This window comes from Rhinoraja longicauda, chromosome 1 (genome assembly GCF_053455715.1).
Source record: "Rhinoraja longicauda isolate Sanriku21f chromosome 1, sRhiLon1.1, whole genome shotgun sequence".
Lineage (NCBI taxonomy): Eukaryota > Metazoa > Chordata > Chondrichthyes > Rajiformes > Arhynchobatidae > Rhinoraja > Rhinoraja longicauda.
The window spans coordinates 30,714,870-30,734,140 of record NC_135953.1 but is presented as its reverse complement, the minus strand read 5'-3'; the positions used below and the strand labels follow the sequence as shown (position 1 = coordinate 30,734,140).

The 19,271-nt window shown below is 42.1% G+C and overlaps 1 protein-coding gene across 1 annotated transcript in view; it reads left to right on the top strand.

Moving 5' to 3' along the window:
* LOC144608742 (A disintegrin and metalloproteinase with thrombospondin motifs 12-like) overlaps window positions 1-19,271 on the top strand; it is a 417,538-nt gene that overhangs the window by 199,598 nt on the left and 198,669 nt on the right. Inside the window, exons 6-8 of the mRNA XM_078426828.1 lie at window positions 5,429-5,553; window positions 7,007-7,156; window positions 10,969-11,112. Coding sequence (XP_078282954.1) covers window positions 5,429-5,553; window positions 7,007-7,156; window positions 10,969-11,112 — 419 coding nt within the window. The remainder of the gene's footprint in view (window positions 1-5,428; window positions 5,554-7,006; window positions 7,157-10,968; window positions 11,113-19,271) is intronic.

Sequence of the window (19,271 nt, the reverse complement as noted above, 5' to 3'; positions counted from 1 at the left end):
ACTGCACACAATACTCCAGGTGCGGTCTCACCAATGCCCTGTACAACTGCAGTAGAACCTCCCTGCTCCTAAACTCAAATCCTCTTGCTATGAATGCCAACATACCATTCGCTTTCTTCACTGCCTGTTGCACCTGCACGCTTGCTTTCAATGACTGGTGCACCATGACACCCAGGTCACGTTGCATCTCCCCTTCTCCTAATCGGTCACCATTCAGGTAATACTCTGCTTTCCTGTTCTTGCCGCCAAAGTGGATAACCTCACATTTATCCACATTATATTGCATCTGCCATGCATTTGCCCACTTGCCTAATCTATCCAAGTCACTCTGCAGCCTCCTAGCATCCTCCTCGCAGCTAACACTGCCACCCAGCTTCGTGTCATCCGCAAACTTAGAGATGTTGCATTCAATTCCCTCATCCAAATCATTAATATACACTGTAAATAACTGGGGTCCCAGCACCGAGCCTTGCGGTACCCCACTAGTCACTGCCTGCCATTCCGAAAAGGACCCGTTTATTCCTACTCTTTGCTTCCTGTCCGCCAACCAATTTTCTATCCACCTCAACACTGAACCCCCAATACCGTGTGCTTTAAGTTTGTACACCAATCTCCTTTGTGGGACCTTGTCGAAGGCCTTCTGAAAGTCCAGATACAACACATCGACTGGTTCTCCCTTATCCACTCTACTAGTTACATCAGTGACCTTTTGAACAGTTATCAAAATTAAATGGTGCCTTCAGGTGCAACCTACAAATTTATTTATTAAGCACAAAAATCAAGGAGTACCCCACAGGAAACTGAGTCACCCTACCACAACCAGAGAGCAGTGCTGAACTACTGTCTAACTCTTTGGTGACCCTCAGACTATCCTTGATTGGACTTTGCTGGCTTTACCTTGCACTAAACGATATTCCCTTATCTTGTATCTGTACACTGTAAATGGTTCGATTGTAATCATGTATTGTCTTTCTGCTGACTGATCAGCATGCAACAATGGCTTTCCACTGTACCTCGGTACATGTGACAATAAACTAAACTAAAGTAGATCAGCTGAGACATAAATTTATGAGTTCCCATTGGCCTTCAACGTTTCACTCCTCTACACTCTTCCAGATCTTTGAAAATGGTGTCAAACCTGGCGACTCTTGTATATGGTCTCAGTGGACTATTTCTGTACACCTTGTACTTAATTGGGGTTTGTGCTTATGTGCAGTAATACTTTACTGAACTGTATGAAAAAAATATTTCCACTGTAATTCAAATAATTCAATAAAGAACGATTGACCCATTGAGATCCATTTTCAGTATTTAGTTCTTCAGCACAAGCTCCACTCTGTGTTTCCTCAAATGATCACAGAATTTTCATGTTATGTATCATTGTCCAAAATGCAGTTATATCTGCCTTCCACTGCCAATATAGTCAATAGTCAATAGTCGTTTATTTGTCACATACACATAAATGTGTAGTGAAATGAAACATTACCCGCAGTTCAACAATAAGACCAATAAGAATAATCAATAAAAATGCAATAACACATACAATCATAAACTAACACCAAACAAAAGAAACATCCATCACAGTGAGTCTCCTCCAGTCCCTCCTCTCTGTGATGGAAGGCCAGAATGTTTTTCTCTCTTTGCCGTTTTCTCCCGCGGTCAGGCTGTTGGAGTTGCCACGTCGGGGCGGTCGGGGCTCCCGACATTGAAGCCCCCGCGCCGGACGGTGAAAGGTCCGCGGCGGGCCGACCCAAGCCCCACGATTCGGGGCGGGCGAAGGCGCTGCCGCTGCCGCTGCCGCTGCCGCTGCCGGAGCTCCCGATGTCGGCCCCCACCCAGGGGCCTGCGGGCTTCCGAAGGTTATCTATAAAGTGGGTTTCATGATGGGCATTGGAATATGTGTGGTGTGGCTGCTGACACTGGAGTTTGCTGCTTCCACCTCTCACCTATGTTTTTCCTCACCTTTTTGCAACTGGTCAGTGATTGCCATCGCAATGGCACATCGCAATGATTCTCTTAAGGCACGATTGACTTAACAGCATGGAATTGATGCAGCAGCTATAAAATGCACAGTGTACAAAATCCCTCAGAACAATTTTCACCCAGTTCTGCAATTTCTTTCTGGAGATCAAAGTGGACCATGCAAAACGCATGTTTATCCGCAAAATATGTTGAAACCCAATTTCTAGATATACCAATGGAAATTAAATGTCTGTAAAAAAAGTGTAATTCAAGGTCAGCAAGATGTGTTAAGAAATATAATTACTGTGGAAAGATTAATTTTGGCGAAAGGTAAACTGCCTATTTGTAGCTATTGCTTTTTCCAAAATACCGAATCGATGTATTCGGTCCAGAACTGCTATTCTGATTCAAAGGTTAATGCAGTGAAGGAATAATGAAGAAAATGAAGCTAGAGAAATGTTTCTATAATGAAAATGTTTCAGGAGAAGAGACTTAAAGAAATCTGCCTTTAAGGAAATAGGTAAACAGTGGAAACCTTTGATGTTTGACTCTAATCATTTATTTGCTATGAAAAACATCATTACTATCCTGAAGGTATAACCAGTATTTTGATAGGGTTCCATTCCAATCAAAAGTACTTTGGTACTTCACCTAAATGTTAGAAATTGCTATTAATTCCATCAGTAGTGGCAGAATTTATTCTTTGCAAAATTGAATTGCTTATCCATGCAAAAATAAGGCTGGAGTTACATTGGTCCTTGATCTGAAATGGGAAAGAAATAGGTTAACAATTGAGATATTTATCAGAAACATCCTAACCTGTAATGTCACCTGTCCATGTTCTCCAGGGATGCTGTCTGAACCACTGAGTTACTCCAGCTCTTTGTGGTTTTTCTTGGTAAACCAGCATCTGCAGTTTCTGGTTTCTATATTTATCAGAAAACCGTTTGTCATTGGCCAGTGGGGTACCGCAAGGTTCGGTGCTGGGACCCCAGCTATTTACGATATACATTAATGACTTAGATGAAGGGATTAAAAGTACCATTAGCAAATTTGCAGATGATACTAAGCTGGGGGGTAGTGTGAATTGTGTGGAAGATGCAATAAGGCTGCAGGGTGACTTGGACAGGTTGTGTGAGTGGACGGATACATGGCAGATGCAGTTTAATGTAGATAAGTGTGAGGTTATTCACTTTGGAAGTAAGAATAGAAAGGCAGATTATTATCTGAATGGTGTCAAGTTAGGAAGAGGGGATGTTCAACGAGATCTGGGTGTCCTAATGCATCAGTCACTGAAAGGAAGCATGCAGGTACAGCAGGCAGTGAAGAAAGCCAATGGAATGTTGGCCTTCATAACAAGAGGAGTTGAGTATAGGAGCAAAGAGGTCCTTCTACAGTTGTACCGGGCCCTGGTGAGACCGCACCTAGAGTACTGTGTGCAGTTTTGGTCTCCAAATTTGAGGAAGGATATTCTTGCTATTGCGTAGGTTCACTAGGTTAATTCCCGGAATGGCGGGACTGTCGTATACACTGGAATTTAGAAGGATGAGGGGGGATCTTATTGAAACATATAAGATAATTAGGGGATTGGACACATTAGAGGCAGGAAACATGTTCCCAATGTTGGGGGAGTCCAGAACAAGGGGCCACAGCTTAAGAATAAGGGGTAGGCCATTTAGAACGGAGATGAGGAAGAACTTTTTCAGTCAGAGAGTGGTGAAGGTGTGGAATTCTCTGCCTCAGAAGGCAGTGGAGGCCAGTTCGTTGGATGCTTTCAAGAGAGAGCTGGATAGAGCTCTTAAGGATAGCGGAGTATGGGGAGAAGGCAGGAACGGGGTACTGATTGAGAGTGATCAGCCATGATCGCATTGAATGGCGGTGCTGGCTCGAAGGGCTGAATGGCCTACTCCTGCACCTATTGTCTATTGTCTATTGGCCAGTTCTGACAAATGATTTCCATGTGAAATTGTATATATTTTTCTCTTTTTAGCTATGAATGCATGTATTTTTGCCGGCATTTTGAGTAAATTTCCAAAATCCTAACGTCTGTCGATTCTTCTTGTAATTTTCTCCAGATTTGGAACTAATACATCATAATTCAATCTAAAGAAAAAAACTCATGCACATAACGATGCAGTCTTGTTTTACCTGTGCTAAAAATATCTTGTAGAATAAAAACATAACGAGAGTGGACCCGTTACCGAGTATGAAACATGTACTTTGTCTTTGCTCTGGCACACCTTGGAGGTAATACTTGAAATGACTAGCAATGGCATCGATCAAAGCCCATTGCATTATGTGCACCAGCATCAGGTTAAATTCAATATGTGAATTGATTGAATGCTTCTGAACGCCAATCAATAACTCAACTTTTTGAGTGAACAGTAAATCAGATGCTACAGCCATCAAGAATTGATTTGTAACAAAGGCTTAAAAGAGAGACCCAGTATGATTCATGAGGCATGTTGTAGAGCAATCATTAAGATTCCGTTGATCATTAATTTCGAGCAGGAATGTGATGAATGCCATTCCAAAGCTGCCAAGATTGCTTTTAGTCTAGCTTTGAAGTTCATGATCAGGTGCCATTACAAAGACTACCAAAATGGACTTGAATTGCATCACATGTAATGAGCGTTTAGCGGCACTGGGCCTGTACTCACTGGAGTTTAGAAGAATGAGGGGGGACTTCATTGAAACGTACAGAATGGTGAAAGGCTTGGATAGAGTTGATGTGGAGAGGATGTTTCCACTGGTTGGAGAGTCTGGGACTCATGGCCTCAGAATTAAAGGATGTTCTTTTAAGAAGAAGATGAGGAGGAATTTCTTTAGTCAGAGGGTGGTGAATCTGTGGAGATCTTTGCCACAGAAGGCTATGGAGGTCATGACACCCGATTAGTACGGGTGTCATGTGTTATGGGGAGAAGGCAGGAGAACGTGGTTAGGAGTAAGAGATGGATCAGCCATGATTGAATGGTGGAGTAGACTTGATGGGCCGAATAGCCTGTTTCTGCTCCTATCACTTATGATCTTATGCTCTTACGACAGCACAAAGAGTGGACAGTTTCTCGAAGGTGCCACTTGTTTCTGAGAAAGCAAGAACCTCTTAAAACACACCCATAAGTCACATTGGCAGGACTCAGGCATACCATCGCTCTGTGCTGTTTTAATCTCATGGCTCCAACAGTTATTCTGCAGAAATGTGAAATAGTATGCTCCAAAGTCAGAGCCTAAATGTTTCAGGATCCTGCCTTTGGAAATTATGCATGGGGTCTTCCCAGATTGATAGACCAGTTACCATGTGTTTTTGTATAGATACATGTAAGACTTGCTTTGTCATTCCAATTAGTCTATGGAGACGTTCTACTGCATATAATCTGTTTTGTTCGCTTTGGTAAATTATATTCAGCATATTATCATAGCTTCTAACGGTGTTTTGCTTGAATAACATTGTTGCAACCCTTTGCAGAAAGAACTAAAAATTATTCATCATGCTGACCATACACTTTCCAGTTTCTGCAAGTGGCAAAACAACATGAATCCTAAACGTGACTCCAGTCCAAATCATCATGATGTAGCTGTGTTGATAACCAGGTATGTGCTTTTTTTAAACTGATGATAATAAAGAATTTGAACTCATAACAAGGAATGACAGGGTAGCATGGAAGGCTGCTCTTCAAAGGGGAAATGGCTTTATATTTTGTTGGGATCAAAACTGGCGGTGTCAACCGTGCAAATGATGGGGTATGTATGTATGTAACCTGTGTGGCATTTATACGCATGTGGGCAATTTGGAGGGCACTCCCAAGTTTACCTGCTGGCACAATGCACAAGCAATAATTCGTCATGCTAAAATTTCCATTGCACTAGCAAGTAAACATGGAAAACTTCAATATCTAGCAAAGGATGGTTGCACACAATTGTTCCCTCTTAAGCTTATTTATTTCCCAGGCAAGACCACCATCAGAACCCCAACCCTCCACCCACATACACACGCTAACACACCATGACATTGACCACATAAGGAGTACCTTCTGCTTATAGAGTACCCACAATTTCCAATTGTAGTAATGTTTGATAGAATGATCAGAGCCTGCAAATGAATTTTAAGTATCTGCAAAGTGACATGGATTATGTGGAAAGGTTATCTAGGAAGATGTGAAAAGGCTTTGGAAGAGTAGTGAATAAACTAATTATACCTGCAAGCTAAAATTTATGCCACCCATTAAACCGATTGTGTTTATACTGCTCAAAATTGACTTTACATTTCACTTGTTCATCTGCTATCGATCCTTACTACAGTTGATTGCAGCGCTTCAGGTGGTATCCGAATACATTTTATATATGGATGAGGTTTCTGTTTTTATCATCCTCTCAGGCAATGAATCCAGAACACCTGCATCCATTGAAGGAAATAATTTCTAAGCGGGGGTATAGATTGGAGAAATCAGCACAAACAAAATCAGAAAGAGGTGAAATGGAAGTTGCCAAAACCAATGCTAAGAGCAGAGAGGTTAAGGATTCTGGTTGTTGCATGAAACATTGTTGACAGTTTCCATGCTACCTCAGGAGTTATAAGTCTGACTTTACCTTTTGTGTCCTATGCTTTTATTGAAATAGATTAGTAAAATAGCTTAAATGTGAATAATAGCCTTAGAAGGCAATTTATAAAACTGACACAGAGCATGAATCTTACTAGGATGTTACCGTTCCTAGCTTACTGAGATATGAATTGTTTGCATCGTGTCTTTGAATGCTTTATCTGCTGTCTAAAATGGAAAACTTGCATTATTTCCTTAACTATTCTTTGGCTGATCTGTATGCATAAGGTTGTGACTTCAACTTTTTTGAAAACAAGTGAGATTTATGGAAGAAATATAGCAAAGGTTTTATGCTTACACTGTTTGTAACACGCCAGCTTATGCTGATCAAATTGGCAGTAAATATTGGCATAGAGATCAACAGAACTGTTGGTACATGTTTGATTTATGTCAATTCAGGAAATTTTGGCTAATTTTTGAATGAACTAAATCCATTTTAACTGCAGGAAGGATCTCTGTGCTGGAATGAATCGTCCCTGTGAGACGCTGGGGCTATCTCATGTCTCGGGAATATGCCAGCCACATCGAAGCTGCAATGTCAATGAAGATTCTGGCTTGCCTGTTGCATTCACCATCGCACATGAGATTGGACACAGGTATCTCATCTGTTATGGGCAGACGATGTAATTCTCTTCACATTTTATTTCCAATACATAGATCTACTGAGTTATTGGAAGAAATGTTCTCCATTGAGATATTCTTCATTGGACCACAGCTGGCCAAGATGAGGGAAGATTGAAATTATCATTCAAGAGTCCAGAGTGTTGTATGTTCCAGATAGAACAAAGAAATTCTTACTTGTGCAGCACAATAGAATATGTAAACATGTCAAACACTGTAAACAATATGATAATCGGGAGAGAATAAAAGTTCAGTGTGCATATATACACACATTCTTACCTGGTCTACCAACACCATCACCACAGTGAAGAAGGCACAGCAGAGACTCCACTTCCTGAGGATCCTCAGGAAAACCAACCTGCAGGAGAAGCTCATGATGTCCTTCTATCGCTGCTCCATCGAGAGTGTGCTGGCATACTGTATAACCACATGGTATGCCAGCTGCTCAGAAAAGGACAGGAAGGCCCTTCAGAGGGTCATCACGACGGCCCAGAAGATCAACGGCTGCTCACTGCCCTCCCTGGAGCACCTGTTCAGCCTACGCTGCCTCAGTAGAGCAGGCAAAATAATAAAAGATCCATCCCACCCCGGCCACCGTCTGTTTATTCATCTGCCCTCTGGTCGACGTTTCAGGTCGATCAAATGCCGAACAAACAGACTTAAGAACAGTTTTTACCCCAGGGCCATACGAGAACTGAACACTACCTTCTGCACTAGGCAACACTGTTAAAAAATCTTTTGTACTTAATATAATTGTATTTATTTGTTTTTGGCATTTATTGCATATATGTTTTTACGCACCGTCAGGATTGGCTATTTTTTAATTTCGTTGTACTCGTTGCAATGACAATAAATGATTATTATTATTATTACAAGTACACACATTCTCACAAGTACACACACACACACACACACACACATATAAATATATATATATATATATACATGTACACATACACATACACACATATTCAAAAAACAAACAACAGTAGTATAATAATAATAATCATAGTCTATTGTAGTTCAGAGCTTATTTGAGGTTGTAGTGTTTAAAAGCCTGATGGCTGTAGGGAAGAAGCTGTTCCTGAACCTGGACGTTACTGTTTTCATTGTCAATCCTGATCATTAACCAATGGCACTACTTCAATTGTGCCACAATAACAGTCGGTACACACAGTGGAGAACACAACCATTTGAAAGACATGGGAAAAATATTAATCGGTTCTAACTTAATTGTTATGTGGGTTTGTGGATGTGAGTTAATGTTACTTGCTGTTTGGCCATATTTTGGGCTCGATTTGAAATTAATCAATCACCTAAGTTGTCTTCTTGAAGGTTGAGGCAAATGATATATTTTTAATTAATTCAAATGACTTGACTGTATCAGATGCATTTCTGAATTTCAAGGACATTCTTACATTATTAAAAACTGCTTCTGACATAGAACATAGATCATTTAACAACAAAGGAACAGGCCCTATAGGTCAATAATGCCTGTACTAAATATGATGCCAAGATTAACTGATCTAATTTCCCTGCACATATTCTATATCCCTCCATTTGCTGCACATCCAAGTGCCTATCTAACAGCTTCTTAAACACCACAATGGTATCTGCCTCCACAACCAAAATGGCAGCATTGTGCAGATCCTTCCTACCCTCTGCATGGAAAAACTTGCCTGTTCATTTCCAGTAAACTTTGCATCTCTCACCTTAAAGCTTACCATCTAGTCTTCAACAGTTTCAACTAGAGTAACAAGGTTTCGACTGAATACCATGTAAGTGGCTCTCATAATTTTAATGGTTCAATCGCCAATGTACTTTATAGTCACATGTCCCTAGATACAGTGAAATTCATTTTTTTGCATGCAGTTGAGTAAAAATCTTATACATAAGTCCAATCATATAAGAGTGTAAGAACAGCAGATTACGCTGAAGCAGTACACAAGAATCTGCACATTTCCAACACCATCTTTTATTCTTCAAGTTTCCAAATGTTTAAAAATATAGACTTGGCCTTTAAGGCCTGTTGTCCTTGTGGCAGCACTGGGTCGAAGATGTAGGAGTTGGCCTGGCCAGGCGATGTTATCAATGACTTCCTCTGCTGCTCCATGCTGCTGTTAGTCACGTCTGATCTGCGTGCCTGACCTCCTCATGCAGAGCCTGAACCAAATCGAGCTCTAGGCCTCCACGACTCTCTCCACCAGCACATTGATCTGGACACATCAACCCCCGAACCCACCGTCCCTCACCTAACACTCCCATTGCTCTGGCTCCATGCCCCAAGGTGAATTCCAAAGGTGTGGGGGGGGCGAGCCCTCAGCCTGCTCACTGACACCGTTCCTCTCCTCTGGCCGCCCATCAGGTCTATCCTCAACCTCTGGCGTTCCAGAGGAAACCATCTGTTTCTCCAACCTCTCCTTACTGTAGGTGGCATTCTGGTAAACACTCTCCAAAGCCTCCACATCCTACCCATAATGGGGCGATCAGAACATAGAACATACCAGACAAGTACAGGCCCTTTGGCGCACAATATCTGTCCCAAACATATTGCCGAGGCCAGCTCTTATCTGCCTGCACATATTCCATTTCCTGGGTATCTGTGTGCCTATCCAAAAGTATCTTAAATGGCACTATCATATCAGCTGCCAGCACAACCCCCAATATCATGTTCCAGGCAACAAAAATTTTCGCTGTACCTTGGTACACGTGACAATAAATTAAACTAAACTAAACAGGAATTCACCACCCTCTGTGCATAAAACTTGCCCGGCACATCTTTAAACGTTGCCCTCCTCACTTTAAAGCCATGCCCTCTAGTATTTTATCCTGGGGAAAAGGTTCTGACCGTCTCTCCTACCTATGCCTGTCATCTCTATACTAAAACTCCCGTTTGTTATCTTGTTTGTGACTGAACTTCAGCCAAAATGGTACACGGCAGCGCGACAATTCCAGGACCACCTTACTCACCATTGTCACTTTAGTGATAATGCAAGTAGTTTTATTGAAATCGGAGTTATATTTTTAAAGTTATTCACATTTTATAGTTTAAAAGGAGGGGAGGGGAGGAGGAGGGGGGAAGGGGGGAGAAGGGAGAGGGGAGGGGGGGTTGAGGAGAGAGGGTAGGGGGGGAGTACAGGGTGCTGCACCAATGCAGGAGAGGTCTGAATATAATTTAAAGTATAATTTGAAAAGCTGAATATAATTTGAAATCTTTCAGAAATAGTACTAAAACGGGTAGAGAGAATGCAAAGCCGTGATGATATCAGATGCTTTTACCATGTATATTCTGAACGATTATACTTGGGATCTGCTCCCCTTTTCTGAAGGTTGGAGGAGAGTGGTGGGGGAGGAAAATAATGTTATTGAAATATTTCTTCTCTCTTTCGCTAGCTTATTTTATGATATGCCTTCTTTGGTTCACATGGCTTTTTACACCAATCTGTGTGTTGGAATAGAAAATGAATTGTCACTTCCTGTCCCACTCTTGATTTGATCTGAGGGCAGACAGAGATTTTAGTTTTGCACTTAGCACAGTGAAATTGTAAATACATTTGATACTCATAGAGAACATCTTCCTCACTTTGAGATTTCCCAACTGAGATTTTTTACAGGAAATCCAGTGAATACAACTTGATAACAATGAGTGATTTAATTAATTATCCATAGAAATGTAAAGGTAATATGTGGAATAAGAAAGATGAATATAATTTGAAATCTTTCAGAATGAATGTACACAACTTTGCTGGCAATGTAGCTCATGAAATACGTGGTGTTATCTCTGCAGTTTTGGCATGCAGCATGATGGACAGGCTAATGACTGTGAACCCATGGAGAACTATCACTTCATCATGTCTCGACAACTGCAGTATGATCAGTCTCCTCTCGTTTGGTCACACTGCAGTAAAGATTACATCACACGGTTTCTTGAGTGAGTAATTAACTTTCATCTTCCTTATAGTTTGCCTTCAATAATCTTTCAAATTTCAGTTTTGTTTTGCTTACAAATTGCCTCATTTTTCATGAAGAAAATTGTTGTGTTGTGACATGACAAAGGGTGGCTTTGTGGATCAGAAATAAAAAACGAGAAGTAATTGCAAATGAAAATTTGCAAAGCTGCAGAGTTTCTTGAAATTCTTTGATTTTTCTTTGATACTCTGGTTGTTGGATGCTCTGTGTTTTTGCATCCTCATTTTAAAATGATCAAACCCGAGCATAGATTGGAGTTAATTGGGATTTTAGAAAATGACATATGTCAGATGACATTTTTGCAGCTGCCACAATGAGTGACTACTGCCAGAAATAGCTAAATATAGTTGGTAATTTCACATCACATGAAGAAAATCAGTTACACATATTCAAGGTATTACATTTTTATACTACCATAATAACTACTGTCTTGTCGCTCTGATATCCACCATCGTGAAAGTGCTTTGAGAAGCTGGTCATGGTGTACATCAACTCCAGCAACCCAGGCAGCCCTGATCAATTGTAGGACACTGGAGCCCGGCAAGCCGGATCCATTATAATCCGCCTGCTAATGCAACAGGTATGCAGAAGATGCCACCTTCTCGCCATTCATCCCTGGAACGTCTTGATAACAAGGACGTGTATTTGAGACTCCTATTTATAAACTATAGCTGTCTTCAGCACCAGAATTCTAACCAAACACATGTCCAAACTCTTGGAGCTAGGAATTGGCACCCCACGTCTGCAACTGGATCCAGAACCCTAGACCACACTCACTATGGGTAGTGATTCGACGTGATAATCTCATCCCACAAGCCTTCATTCTCAGCCCCTTCCTGTACTCCTGAACACTCGTGGATGTGGTCAAATTCTGCTTCAACTCCATTTACAAATTTATGGATGACAACACCAGAGTAGACAGGATCTCAAACAATAATGAGATGGACGACAGGAAAGAGATAGAGATCTGAGTAACATGGTGTTAAGACAACAACCTCTCCCTCAATACCAGCAAAACAAAAGAACTGGTCGTTGACTTCAAGACGTTGGTTGCACTACATGTCCCAATCTGTATCAATGATGCTGAAGTGGAAATGGCTGAGAGCTTTAATTTCCCTGGGATAAATATCACCCACAATTTGTCCTGGTGTGTTAGCACACCATCAATTCTATGTGTAAGAAGGAACTGCAGATGCTGCTTTACACCGAAGATAGACCCAAAATGCTGGAGTAACTCAGTGGGTCGTGCAGCACCTCTGGAGAAATGGTATAATAATATATTCCTTTATTAGTCCCACACCGGGGAAACTTACAGCATTACAGCAGCAAAGTGGATAGCAAGAGATCATTCATTATAAATAAAAGTAGACAAGGACAAAATTGCCATCATTTTATTGTGCATTCCTTAACTGTTACTGTTGACTCGTCTGCTGGGAGCAGTGCTGGTTGTGCAGTCTCACAGCAGCGGGTTTCGGGTTGAGACCATTCATCAGTCCAAAGTATCACCTATTCCTTTTCTCCAGAGATGCTGCCTGACCCATTGAGTTACTCCAGTATTTTGTGCCTATCTTCAGTGTAAACCAGCATCTTAAATGTGGCATGTCTCCAATGGCTCTTATTCACTGGGTGGCGCCACCACAGTGGCTGTTTCACCATCAGTCTGTCTGCCTTTTCTTATTTTTAGTATGTGTTAAAGAGTATGTTATAGTTGTCCTTGGTTTGTTTTATGTCGGGGGTGGGAGTGGGGGGGGGGGTGTGGGGGTGGTTGCAGGAATTTTTTTTTTCAATCTCTCACCTCGACGGAAATGCGATTTTTCTTCCGTATCGTATCTCCATCCCCACTGTGGGCTAACATTGTGGAGTTGGCAGCCTTTCATGGAGACCGACGGGCGCTCCAAGCTGTGGGAGTCTGCAGGACTTTAACATCACGGAGCATGCGATCCCTTTGCCGGGGATCGAGGCTCCAACCTATGGACTTTAACATCGTGAAGCCCGCGGTCTCCAGTAAGAAGAGGCCGATTCGGGAGCTCCATGCTGCGGAGAGAGTTTCAACCGCCCCGACGTGGGAGTTTCGATCACCCCGCCAGGGGCTTCGATCGCCCCGAATGCAGGTGGTTTGACAGCCCCGACCGCGGGAGAACAAAAAGGAAGAGGTTTGAACTATATTGCCTTCCATCACAGTGAGGAATGTGGAATCCACTGTGATGGATGTTTATGTTAACTTTTATGTGGTTGTGTGTCTTGTTGCTTTTCACTTGGTATGGCTGTACAGTAACTCAAATTTCATTGTACCTTAATTGGTATATGTGACATTAAACTGACCATGACCTTGAAACCTTGAAATCATCAGGTGCCCCATTCAAGGAATCCTATCTAAATGGATCACAGCTTGGAATGGCAACCACGCAGCCCAAGGCTGTAAGAAATCACAAAAACTTGTGAAACCTACATGTCAGGCAGAAGATACAGAAGTTTGAAAGCGCATGCAACCAGATTCAAGAACATCTTCTTGTCTGTTAACAGACTCTTGAACAGATCTCTCATATACTTAGGAAATAATTCCTGATCTTTCAATCTACCTTGTGTATCTTTCCCTTTTTTTTCTTATCTGTACTTTCTCTTAGCTGTAATGGTACATTCTACACTCAGGTGCTCCATTCTGAAGCTCTCTGGATTATGAAAGATCTGACTGGAAGAAATACGCTTTTACACAAATTCAGACATAAATTTTCAAACAATTTTTCAAGGCAGAAAAGTTAGTTACCAAAATGCAAACATCTTCAGAACGTATTCAGAGCTAGTTAATTAAAACGATAACGAGTCTTCCAAAATAAACTGTTCACAGGAATACACAGAAGGCCATGGAGGCCAAGTCAATGAAGCATAGAAAATAGGTGCAGGAGTAAGCCAATCAGCCCTTCGAGCCAGCACCGCCATTCAATATGATCTTGGCAGATCATCCAAAATCAATACCCCATTCCTGCTTTTTCCCCATATCCCTTGATTCCTTTAGCCCAAAGAGCGAAATCTAACTCTCTCTTGAAAACATTCAGTGAATTGGCCTCCACTGCATTCTGTGGCAGAGAATTCCACAGATTCACAACTCTCTGGGTGAAAAAGTTTTTCCTCATCTCAGTCCTAAATGGCCTACCCCATATTCTTAAATTGTGACCTCTGGTTCTGGACTCCCCCAACATCGGGACCATTTTTTCTGCATCTAGCCTGTCTAATCCTTTGAGAATTTTATATGTTTCTATAAGATACCCTCTCATCATTCTAAATTCCAGTAAAAACAAGCCCAGTCGACCCATCCTTTCATCGTATGTCAGTCCTGCCCATCCCAGGAATTAACCTGGTGAACCTAAAAGGTGATGATTGAGAGATTAGTGTCATATTCTTGATTTGTACGGGCATCAGAGGTTATGGGAAGGCAGGAGAATGGGGTTGAGAGGGAAAGATAGATCAGCCATGATTTAAATGGCAGAGTAGACTTGATGGGCCGATTGGCCTAATTCTGCTCCTGTAATTTATGAACTCTATCTGGAAGGTCAACAGTAGACATGGACTTCTCTCTTTGCCAGCTCCAGGAGAAGTGCAGAGAACAGTAGATGCCCTAGTATATTGCTTTCATTGATCTCACCAAGGCGTTCGACTTCATCAGCAGAGATGGCCTATTCAAGACTCTCCCAAAGATCGGCTGCCCATCAAAACTGCAGAGCATGATAGAATCCTTCCACATCAACACGAAGGGGACAGTGCAGTTCAATGGCTGTTTCTCGGAGCCCTTCGACATCCGCAGTGACGTCAAACAAGGCTGCGTCCTCGCTCCCACACTCTTTGGGATTTTCTTCGCTCTGCTCTTGAAACATGCCTTCGGCACCGCAACAGAGGGGATCTACCTGCGTACTAGATCAGACGGCAGGCTCTTCAACCTCACCCGCCTCCGAGCCAAGACAAAAGTGCGTGAAGCTCTCATCAGAGACATGTTGTTCGCCGATGACGCAGCAATTGTGTCCCACACCCAGCAGGAACTACAGTCACTGATGGACTGCTTCTATCGGGCTTGCAAGGACTTTGGGCTGAGCAGCAGCCTGAAGAAAATGAACGTCCTAGGACAGGGTACAGAGGCACCGCCTGTCATCACCATCGACAACTACGAGCTCGATGCCGTCCATCAGTTCACGTACCTCGGCTCCACCATCACCAACAACCTCTCCTTGGCCTCATCGTTGTGTCCAAGGAGAGGTTGTATATTGTAATTGGTAGAGCTGCTGCCTCACAGCGAAAGAGACCCGGGTTCAATCCCGATGTCAGGTGCTGTTTGTGCGGAGTTTGCACATTCTCCCTGCGACAGCATGGATTTCCTCCTGGTGCTCTGGTTTGCTCCCACAGATGTGCAGATTGTAAGGTAATTGGCCTCTCTAAATTGCCGTTAGTGTGTAGGATGTGGATAAGAGAGTGGGATAACGTAGAACTAGTGTGAATGGTGATTGATAGTTTTCGTGAACTAGGTGGGCCGGAGGGACTGTTTCCACACTGCATCTCTAACATAATTAATATGCTTGGAGGAATAACCAAAATAGTTCCAAAAGGCTTTTCTCAAATTAAGTGCCTTTTACCTCTGACAAAATATAAGTGAACTCATGGATTTCAATATCGAAACCTTTGCAGAAACCTCTCTCGAGCAGCCACTGCCTGATGTGATAGCAGTGTCCCATTGGGTGCAGCGATGGATGATTTCCATCAGTAACCTTCATCTTAGAGAGTGTTACCTTTTAATTTTTAATGGCAAATCAGAAACCAATGAACAGTGAAAGAAGCGATGATTAAATACTAACAATTTGGGAGTATGCCAGAGTGCTGCACTCCAGATTCACTGCTGCTTTTAATAAAATTGTGTGGGTGGGAGCATGTCCACAAACATAAAGTTTGGTTTTCATGTCAGTCTGATAATCTTGTAAAAAACCATGTAGCATTGTGGCAAAGAAGACTAAAATGGGAAAAAAAACAAATTATGTGTGATGTAAAGATGTGGCTGGGGAATAAATGAAAACCTGATTTGATTGCCTTTTTTTGAACATCCAATAATAACTTTTTGTCAATGGATAACTGATATTAAAACTTTTAATCTGGAATACTTGACTAGTGATTGATGCTTTTGGGATTTATAAATCACAGTTACATTTACTCAGCCTTGAGACTCAGCTGAGACTCCAACCTGTGGCAGTAACAGTTTTTATATTGGGCAATTATTTTCTCCAGTACCTCATCCGACTTACATTCCTCTAACTGCTCTATATGTTCCTTGGTCATTCGCTCTGATTTCAACAACACCAACTGATTTGATCTCCATGAGTTGTACCGTGTTTTCATATTGAAATCCAAAAGTTTGCTGCCAATTGCTGCATTTTAGCTGTGATCAACTCCCTTCATTGCATCTAAAACAAAGATAAACTAATTATTCTTAATCATTTTCCATACCACACAGAATTAACCATAGATTGACTCTTGGCAATGAGGCACATTGGTCAGGAAATCTTGAGCCCAGTCACGTGGAATAAGTCACAGAAGGGAATGATATCAGACCTGATACACACTTTCCCATATTGTATGACTTCAAACACCGCACTCTTTGCTTACTCTGCTGCAGTTTTGATCTCCTTACCTAAAGAAAGATATAGTAATATCGGAGGCAGTACAAAGGAGATTCACCAGGTTAGTTCTTGGAATGAGAGGGTTGTTCTACCAAGCAGGACAACGTAGATTGGTCCTGTATGCCTGGGAATGTACAAGAATGATGGGTGATCTTGCTCAAACAAAGACGGCCCTAAGGGGGTTGACAGTGAGAATCCGAGTTCCTTACCTTCAGTCCAGATAGAATAACAATCCAAATACTGGATGAGTGCAACAGATTTTATTCCACAATGGGGTTCTCCTGTGAATATCCCCAAATACAATATAAGTGTCTGGAGAGATCTCAACTAGGGAGAGAACAGCTTTTCCACGATTGATTACTTTTTATACAGAAAGGAAAAGGGGTGTTACATAGGAAATCAACAACCAATTACAATCTGATTACAATTCCCAAGGTTACAGAGAAAACAAACTTAACTCATTAATACAGGTCATATGCTTCCAGGGAAACACATCACCGAGGGAAGATTTGCAACTAACTTTGCATACTTCCACACATGCCCATAAAAGGAGTTGTTATTGACCAAAGAAAAACTCTTATCTCACTATACATACCATTCTGCAGCCATTCGTGGCTGACAAGGGAAGTCAAGGAAAGCTAATACTGGAAACGAAGCACTTATTCAAGAACAAAATAAGCCTTTAACGCCTGTCTGTTCTCAATCACTCTTAAGCTAATAAACACATTCTTTCCCACTGATAACACTGTTTCTCCAAATCAGCATCCATTTCACTGCTTACTACTTAAAATAGGCATTCATTTTCTATTAGCTGAAACAACAACAAAAGTAACCATTTACAACAAAATATCAATATCACTAATTAACTATACAAGCTAATAGCATCCTTATACAATATAGATTCTCAACAGGGTAGAGTTTGGAATGTTTCAATTAGTGAGAGAGTCTTGAGGAAGGATATTCTTGCTATGGAGGGCGTGCAGCGTAGGTTCACTAGGTTAATTCCCGGAATGGCGGGACTGTCGTATGTTGAAAGGCTGGAGCGATTGGGCTTGTATACACTGGAATTTAGAAGGATGAGGGGGGATCTTATTGAAACATATAAGATAATTAGGGGATTGGACACATTAGAGGCAGGAAACATGTTCCCAATGTTGGGGGAGTCCAGAACAAGGGGCCACAGTTTAAGAATAAGGGGTAGGCCATTTAGAACGGAGATGAGGAAGAACTTTTTCAGTCAGAGAGTGGTGAAGGTGTGGAATTCTCTGCCTCAGAAGGCAGTGGAGGCCAGTTCGTTGGATGCTTTCAAGAGAGAGCTGGATAGAGCTCTTAAGGATAGCGGAGTGAGGGGGTATGGGGAGAAGGCAGGAACGGGGTACTGATTGAGAGTGATCAGCCATGATCGCATTGAATGGCGGTGCTGGCTCGAAGGGCTGAATGGCCTACTCCTGCACCTATTGTCTATTGTCTATTGTAGGGGGTCAGTCATTTATAGTTTCTTCTTGCAGACGTGCTGAATATGTGGAATTCTCTGCCCCAGTGTGTGGTGGAAGCTTGATCATCTTGAAGTGTTTAAAGTGGCAATCGATAAATATTTGATAGATTGAGGAATAGAGGGTTATGAAGAAATGGCATAGAGGTGGATTTGACACCAGCATAGATCAGCCATCAGTTTATTAAATGGTGGGGAAGATTTGAAGAGGCCATTGGTGTATCCCGGCTCCAGCAGTTTAGTTTTAGTTTAGTTTAGAGATACAGTGTGGAAACAGGCCCGTCGGCCCACCGAGTCTGCACCGACCAGCGATCCCCAAACATTAACACTACCCTGCACACACTAGGGACAATTTACACTTATACCAAGCCAAGTAACCGACAAACCTGTACATCTTTGGAGTGTGGGAGAAAACCGAAAATCACAGAGAAAACTCACACGGTCACGGAGAGAACGTGCAAACTCCATGCAGACAGCACCCGTAGTCAGGGTTGAACTTGGGTCTCTGGCGCTGCAAGTGCTGTAAGGCAGCAACTCTACCGTTGTGCCACCGTGCTGCCTAAACAGATATCAGCCAAACTGTACATCAATATTTTCTTGTGGAATTTTTTTTCAGAGTGGAAAAAGGCACTTCGGCCCAGCGCTAACCAACAATCACCCCTTACACTGGTTCTATCCTACATTCTTAAGAACAATTTACAGAAGTCAATTAACCTACAAAACTGCATGTCTTTGGAAGTCAATGAACCCACAGAAGTCAATTAACCTACAATGTTAATTGTAACCAATTAACCAGATGAAACCAGAGCACCCAGAGAAAACATACATGGTCAAAGGGAGAATGTGCAAACTCTACAGACAGCACCTGTAGTGAGGATTGAACCTTGGTCCCTGGCACTGTAAGGCAACAACTCTACCGCTGCGCCACTGTGCCACTCTTGTCAATAATTGCCTCTTGTTTCCACCTCAGATCCC